This window comes from Galeopterus variegatus, unplaced genomic scaffold (genome assembly GCF_000696425.1).
Source record: "Galeopterus variegatus unplaced genomic scaffold, G_variegatus-3.0.2 Scaffold1817, whole genome shotgun sequence".
Classification (NCBI taxonomy): Eukaryota; Metazoa; Chordata; class Mammalia; order Dermoptera; family Cynocephalidae; genus Galeopterus; species Galeopterus variegatus.
This window is the reverse complement of record NW_007727928.1, coordinates 320,297-328,467: the sequence shown is the minus strand read 5'-3', so window position 1 is coordinate 328,467 and position 8,171 is coordinate 320,297. Positions and strand designations below refer to the sequence as shown.

Below are 8,171 nucleotides of genomic sequence, written 5' to 3'. Positions count from 1 at the left end.
TGAAGCGGTAGAAGACCCAGCCCTAGCCCCAGGAGCTCTTAGTGGAATCCACTTAGTTGAAAAGGTAAGGAGCAACTTAGGGCGTAAAGAAATGGCGGTGAGTGACACACTGCAGCCCAGCAATGATTGGTGCCCAAAAAGTTTTGAATTAAGGGCTAGAGGTGCTTGGGGGTAGAGATCACTGTGGACCAGGGGATTCCTGGAAGAATTCAGGAACATGAGACAGGTGTTATCGCTTGGATCTGCAAGACAGGTGAAATCCCAGCAAAAAGGAAGAGACTCATTGGCACCCATACCATGAAACAGAGACTGTGGTGGATGTGTTGGTAGCCTGGATGCAGATTGTGGAATAGTTGATTCAGTTCTGCACATAATTGGAAGTTAACTGAAAAACATGGCGTAGGGACGCAATAAGATTGTATTTTGAGACTAACAATATAGAACCCCTTAGGGAGAGTATAGCTGAAGGCATGGATTCAAATTAGGAGACTAACAGGACAATACAGGTACCAGATTAACAGCCTGAATTAATACAACACTGATGATTGTAAAGGAGAGCCCCACAGGATCTTGTGACTGATAAAGGTAAGGACTTCAAGATTATTATGGCTTCAGAGCATGGGAGGCTAGAAAAACAGTGGTGCTACTAACAGAGCTGGAGAACTTGAAGGGGTGAGGAGAGGGATGTGAAGAGATGGTATTTATTTTTTCTGTTGAGGGAACTATGGCACTTCCACCTAACAACATTGTGTAGGCAGCTGAAGATCTAAGACCAAAGCTGATTCAAAACTTCCACTTAATGCATGAATTCCCTTGTATTCCTGCCTGATATACTGACAAAGATGAGGAGCTGGTATCTTATGATGGGGCCCAACTCATTGTGACATAACTCTAGAATTCCTTTTCACATGGACTTGGGAGTTTTATAGTCAGAAGACAATTTAGGGCATTATCTGTGCCTGGCCCACTCATTCTCCCTTCTGAGCACTCAACAAGAATTTCTTGAACTTCTTAGCACAACGGTGGATGAGACCTGAGGAAAAGTAAAGTGTTGAAAACTGAAGCTCAGGCAACACCCAGAATTAGGGAATGAGGCAGAAGTGTTACTGAGGGAGTGCTCCAAAAAAATTCTGAACCAGAGGACATGATTAAATAAAATAAAAAGTGCACTTTTCTCAGCTCACACATCTCTTAAGAATTCTTTTCACCTTGCTTTATAAATATGCCAGTCTCCTTTTCTAGGTAACTACTTGAAGGCAATTATTTTGTCTTGCTTAATTTTATATCCCCAGGGCCTATCACTGTCTGATATATATTAGCAAACACAGATGTTTGTTAAATAAATGATTACCAGATGCTATAGAGGACAAAGGATGAAGACAGGTAAAAAGCCAGTGGGGACCTTCAAAGAGTGGCACTTCAGTAGAAGCCCCCTCCCTGATCTCACAAAGGTCTTTCACTGCCTGGACAACCACTAAAGGACCCTACGTAACTTGAATGAACTTGCTTCTACAGGTTCCATTGACTGTGTGCTTTTTTTTAATGGGACAGGTTTTCAGGCACTATGATTGTAATTTAAGAAAATGTCCCCAAGGGACACAAAGAACATGGGTTGGTTCACTTAAAAACAGATGTACTGAGATAGTCTCTCAAAAACATGTTTTTCCTTTTTTCTAAGGCTAATATAGGAGGCTTGGATGAATCATTAAAGTAATGAAAGCTATGAGTAGATTCGGTAATAACTCAATGAACTATCCTCTAATTCATAAATATAGGTAATGACAGCTTATTAAGAAGCCGTGATTCAGAAGTTGTTTTGGAAGGAATACATATTCTTACAACAGAAATAAGATCAGAGGCAGTCACAGCCTTAAGCCAGCCCCAGAACATCTATCCTATAACGTACTTGAAACATGTTAGAGTATAATATTTTTTTAACTAACCACTATTATTAAAAAGGTTTTTTATGGGAAGTAAATCTTGTCCCAACTTGGAAAGTCCTTCTTCCTTTACCCTGTGAATGAGAAAAGGAGCTACCCTTACCACCTCCTGTGCAACTGGAACCCTCAACAACCTTCACAGTCCCACTGAAATTAACAAATTAACATCTTATGCTTAACCCAGCCACCCTACTACCCTATCCTTCCAATTTCAGAGGAAGAAAATGGGGAGGAGGGCAGATAGTAGGCATAAAAAAAAAAAAAAGAAAGAAAAGGATGAGATTCCTCATGGCAGTGACTATTCCTGGGAAACGAAGCACAGATATTATAGCACTAAATTTTATTAGGGATTACATTAAGGTTAAATCTCTAGGAATGAGGGAGTCCTAGTTAGAGGGCAAAAAAGCCCACGAAGCCTCCTCAGATCTCATAGTGAACCACCGGCTCAGGTTCTTTAGTGGGATCGCCGCCTCGTTCCAGGTACAGATTATTATAAGGATACTGCTTTGGCCCCTAAGGAAAAAAAACACAGATCAGCAAGAATATACATCCAACCAATACCTAGCTATACCCCACTCAGAGTTAACAATCATGTGAGTAAATGGGTACACAGTAGCCTCTGGTCAGACCCAGCTGTGCTACAACAACAGGAACTGTACTCCTCTTCCCGCTCAGCCCAAGGCAGATAGAAAGCCTAAACTGTAGGAGAAGTAGTGGTGCCTACACGGGGGCACGGAGCAGAGGGAGAGAGAGGGGGGCCAGAGAGAAGGGGAAGAGAGGGAGAGAGTCAAACTCAAAGCTTTCTAAATGAGACGATGCATCCATCCATTCCACTCTCTCTCTTGGGGTCGAGACAGACTCAATCTCCTTTAAGTCACTCAGCCTCTAATGGTTCCACCACTAAAGTGGCCTAGCAAATGAGGCGTGCAGGAGCAGCAGTGGGGGGAAGCACAGAGGAGACACGGCTGGGACGTGCTTTAGGGGCTACTGGCTTTACCAACAAACAGCTGTCAGAGAACACAGCTCAAAGGGAGGAGAAAAGGGTGATATGCTTACAGAACTGAAAAATGGAAGAGCCACACTGTGCTTCTTGCTCTCCTGAAGTGAAGTTAGTGCTCACACCAGCCCTAAGTGCACTTTCCAGCATACTGCCCCTGGGGCTTGGTAGGAAGGCTCGTGTCAGTGCACACAGATATACCGGCTACCTTCAGAACATTGATTATCTCTGCAGAGGTAGCACTGGGCAGCCAACTGCAAACACAGCAGCCTCCCTGCTTTCAGTTCCTCTCCTTCCAATCCATCGTATAGACTACTCACAGATTAGTCTTCCTAAGAACTCAGCCTTCATTATGTCACCCTTCTGTGCAAAAACTCAAAATGGTTCCCCAAGTCATCACCGTATCCCCAACCCCTAGCACAGTTTGCACCTGATACCCAGTAAGTGCTCCATAATCATTTGTTAAGTTAATGCATTACTACACCATCAAGTCCAAATACCTTTGCTATTCAACAGAAAGTGCTGACCTAACTGATAAACTCACCTCACAAAATTTTTTAACAGTGATTTCCAAATCTACAGGCACATCAGAATTACCTGACAGCTTTTTCAAAGTATTGATTCTAGAACTCTACTGTAGAACTAGTGAATTAGGATCTCTGAGAATCTGAATTTTTAGCACCTCTCCAGGAAACCAATATATCTGGTAACCGGCCATCCCTATATGGGATCCGAACCCGGGGCCTTGGTGTTATCAGCACCGCACTCTACCGAGTGAGCCACGGGCCGGCCCCCTGACAGCTTTTTCAAAGTATTGATTCTAGAACTCTACTGTAGAACTAGTGAATTAGGATCTCTGAGAATCTGAATTTTTAGCACCTCTCCAGGAAACCAATATATCTGGTTGTCTAGGAACTATTTTATGGCCTATGTGCCTATTCCACTCCAGCTAATGCATCCTTGTTTTTTGTTTCCACTTGCCTCAAATGTTTTCTAACTTCTCCCCATCACCCACATCCTATTTTTTTAACATCTAGCATAACCCTTCTCCTTGACAGCAGCTCATACCTCAGCACAGACATTCACTATACACCATATATACATTCAAACTGTGCCAAACTCCCATATCTGCTCAAACGTTGCCTATCATATTGTTTACCTACATTTTCTTCTTAATTAAATTATACTTAAAGCTAGAGAGTATAGAGAGTATATATTCAATGTCCTTTACAGTCTCCAAAATATAAATGTTTATGCTTGTAGTAAACAATTGCTTCCAGTCCCCTCCCTACAGGAAGTGCCCTTTACATGCCCAACAAAGGATAAGATTTCAAATCTAGACTCCTTGACTCTATCTTTAAAGATCACTCACTGAAATATAACTGGTAAATACAATCCCCAAATGGCAACTCTGGAAACTAGCTGGCTTCCATAGTGCCCTTTACATGCCCAACAAAGGATAAGATTTCAAATCTAGACTCCTTGACTCTATCTTGAAAGATCACTCACTGAAATATAACTGGTAAATACAATCCCCAAATGGCAACTCTGGAAACTAGCTGGCTTCCATATTGTTTCCTCACCTAGTCCTAAAGTACCTTCTCACAAAGACTGGTCCCAGAAGTAGCAGTGGATCAGTGCTCTGGTACTTGTGCCAGGCCAATGGGTAAGGCCCTCCTAACTTCCATCTCCCCAGGCTCCAGGAAGGCAACCTTCATATTGGCTGCATCCCTACTCCAGACACTTCACTTCCTCAGGAAATGGGGCCAACCAAGTAAATGTGCTTAAGGGAGCACTTCCCAGATACTCACCACAGGCTGGTAGGCAGGGTAATTCTCCCCAAGCCAGAACATGAACATCATGAAGGCCACAAAGCCAAAGAGGTGCTTAAACATGATATTCCAAGAAACAGGACTGGGGGACGTGTCCACACGGTTCCTGATATACATGTCTAGGTTCCAGTGTATCTGAGGCAAAAAGGCAGATAATTGTTACATACTGTTCCTCCTGCAAAAGGCAGGCAGTCCAAAGTGATCAGAGCCTGATACAAGGCTTGACAGAAGTATTCTACTGCCCTGGGTCAATATTCTGAGAGCCAGATCTGACACACACCAGCCCACAGGACTAAAAGCTGGCCTGTCTAGGTTCTGCTGAGACAGAGGGAGCTCAACCGTGGAAGTGCACAACTTTCACAGTACAAAGTTTTGATTACTCCCAGAAGTCCTATTGTACATGCCACACATGCAACCTCAGATCTCAAATCACTGGACCTTGCTTCCTTGAGCAGAAAACCTAAGTTTTACTTGGACAGAGAAGTGCCACTTGGGCTAAAGAAACAAACCCCAGGAAGATACAGGGAGAAGGAAGGAAGGTCAAATGGGATATGATTCTCTCACCGGTTCACCCCAGTTCAACCTCAGCTCTTGGTGGTCCCAGGCATACCATGGATCCCTCTCCTGCTGTGAGCGGTCAGGGAGCTTCGGGTAGTCGCCATACCTGAGAGACAGCAAGAACTTCTGGGAGGGACTGTGAGCAGCCTCAGACAATTCAGAGTGGCCTCATCTCAGAGATGAGAAAGCAAGTAACAGAGATAACTATTTCGCCTAAGGATGGAGGCACTGACAAATCAAGTTCTCAAGTTCTAGTCACTAAGCATAGAACTACAGAAGTCCAAATTACACTTACAAGTTCATGTCAAACTCTGAAACGTTATAACGTACATAAGCTTTCCTTACTTTCAACAAAAAATAAAAAAAAGTAAAGCAATACTATAATATTAGAGCTAAAAGGAAATTTAGCAATCAATTACTCTAATATACTCATTAGATAGAAAATGAAACTGATGTTTAGGGTCTGAATCGAAAATCACCCAACTAACTGGAATAAAAACAAAAAGGGTACAGATTAGAAAGCATTCTTTTCATAGTAACTGTGTTCCTCAGCCACCAAGCTGGCACTTATTTCCATGTCTCAAACATGTCTTGGGACTTTTGCTAAGCTGGGTTTCCCCCAACAAATCCAGGTTCACCTTACAGAGATTTTGACCAAGCTGCTCTTGTCCACAACACAATAAAAGAATATAAGAAATGATGACAACTAGACGTGTCACAGAAAATGACTGGAAAACAAGAATAGGAGCTGCTAAAACCAAGACTGAAAGAGTGATGCTAGGACAGGAAATGAGGGCGATGGTAATCATTTCAGATATTAACCATACGGATGTTATGTAGATCTGGGGGTGTGGGGGGAATCACATCAACCCGAGTAAGGGGGTTGGCTGTTTATTTTTTATTTATTTATTTTGTGGCGGCTGGCCGGTACGGGGATCCAAACCCGTGACCTTGGTGTTATTAGTCTGCGGACTAACCAACTGAGCTAATCGGCCAGCCGGGGATTGGCTGTTTAATTTGCCGAAGGGTTGCTACAATTTTCATAGTTCTAACAGCAAAAATGTTTTTTAAAAGAGAAATACACAAATATACGGTACTCTATCTACAAAGAAGGTTCTCATAACAGCAGTCGAGCTCCAGCCTGTTCACGTGGCTGAATAACAGCACCTGAGCCCAGCAGATGCTCAATCAAAATGAAACCCTGCGCTCTGGACAGAGCCAAGGAAGGTTCCTGCTATTCGGGGGTCCTCGAGGGAGCCATTAAAACCTCGGCTTCCTCATTTGAGGAAACAGCCTAAGCCAAGGAGAAAATTGAAGTCTTCTCAGCTGCAGCTGCTCACCCACCCCCTCCCACCTCCCTCCACCTCGAAAAGCACCCACACCATTGACTCTGAGGGGTCACGAGAAGGTTCTGCAGGAAGGGTCAGAATCCAGCCACCTAACCCAGCTGGCCTTCTCCCACCTGGTGCGAGCAGACCCTCTGTATCTCACCCCATGCCATCATCCGGGTAAGGCTCGTAATCTTCCACACGCATATTATACTTCTTGGCGGCGGCGGCCCGTTCTTCTGGGGTCCTGGGATAGGGCCCCGGGAGCATGTCCTTGGTAATATGGGAGGCTGGGGCGCAAAAGAGGGCAGGTCAGAAGCGACGCCTTCTCCCGCTTCAAGCTGCGGCGGCTGCGGAGGCCGATGCCCGGCACTTCATGGGACCAGCGCGACCCTCCTAGGGCCCCGGGAGCATGTCCTTGGTAATATGGGAGGCTGGGGCGCAAAAGAGGGCAGGTCAGAAGCGACGCCTTCTCCCGCTTCAAGCTGCGGCGGCTGCGGAGGCCGATGCCCGGCACTTCATGGGACCAGCGCGACCCTCCGCTCCCTTTTCTGGATGTATCAACCCTACTCCCCCCGCCCCCCGCCCGGACACAGCCGCCGCGGAATCCACGATTCCCCCTCCCGACACAGCAAACCTCAGGCATCCCCGTCCCACACTGAGGCCTTGCCCGTTCTCGCGGACCTGTCCGTGCACCCAAAGGTACCACGTTCCCGGCTGCCCTCCGCAGCCACCGGACTCCCAGGACCCCCGCCCTGGCCGCCGCCATCTTCACCTTCTTCAGGTTTCACCCCGCACATGCGCAAAGGCCTGTCACAGCGGCGGAGGCGGGCCCAACGCGGCGGGGGAAGCCGGCAGTGAAGGAACGTCCTAAGGATTCCACAGGGGCGGGGTTTACAAACGCACCTGGGAAGCCAGAAGGAAAAGGAGCGGGTGGGCAGAGAATGGGAGGGATAGCGGGAAGGAGAGAAAACTGGGCAGGGCTCTTCTCTTCTCCCTCAGCTGGCTTGGACCCATCCAGGGATCATGGAGACTCGGAATCTGAGCGTCTCAGGTGGACACTTTGACCCTCCTCCCCCGGGAGCAGTACGAGTGAAGTGGGCCTGTCTTATTCTCTCCTTGTCTGGCTGGCTCGCCTTTTCCTCTCCTCCGCTGGCCCTTCCTCCTTCCTTCACCCAATACGTGATTATTCTTCATATTCAGCCCTTGGCCTTGTCTTTTCTTGTTCTGTTGCCCAAACTGGTTGATCTCCATCATTTAGACGCTCCATGCAACACACAAATCGGTTCCGAATTGGTTCCTCAGTTTCAGTCCCTGTTTATATCTTCATGTCCCAGTCGCCTTAACCCAACAAATGTAAAACTAAACCTTATCACCAAAGGCAGCTCTCCGGAGACAGCCTAAAGCCTCAAATTTGCTAGGACTTGGATAAAAGTACTAAAACCTGCCCACAATTAACTAACTCTAACTCAACAGAAAAATGGGAGACATTATTATGTTTGTATATAAATATGTT

At 45.9% G+C, this 8,171-nt stretch overlaps 1 protein-coding gene across 3 annotated transcripts; it reads right to left on the bottom strand.

Moving 5' to 3' along the window:
* Positions 1 to 2,258: 2,258 nt before the first annotated feature.
* On the bottom strand, positions 2,259 to 7,494 carry NDUFB8 (NADH dehydrogenase (ubiquinone) 1 beta subcomplex, 8, 19kDa). 3 transcript variants are annotated; one of them, XM_008579126.1, is made up of 5 exons: positions 7,340 to 7,494; positions 6,819 to 6,945; positions 5,334 to 5,433; positions 4,749 to 4,904; positions 2,259 to 2,453 (listed from the first exon to the last, which is right to left on the bottom strand). In XM_008579126.1, exons 1-5 carry the CDS (start codon positions 7,422 to 7,424, stop codon positions 2,361 to 2,363), a joined length of 561 nt encoding a protein of 186 aa, XP_008577348.1. In that variant the 5' UTR covers positions 7,425 to 7,494; the 3' UTR covers positions 2,259 to 2,360. The 3 variants fall into 3 exon arrangements, with proteins under 3 accessions (XP_008577348.1, XP_008577349.1, XP_008577350.1); XM_008579127.1 differs by having other exon boundaries at positions 7,431 to 7,488; XM_008579128.1 differs by lacking the exon at positions 2,259 to 2,453 and adding an exon at positions 2,460 to 2,666 and having other exon boundaries at positions 4,750 to 4,904; positions 7,340 to 7,424.
* Positions 7,495 to 8,171: the final 677 nt, after the last annotated feature.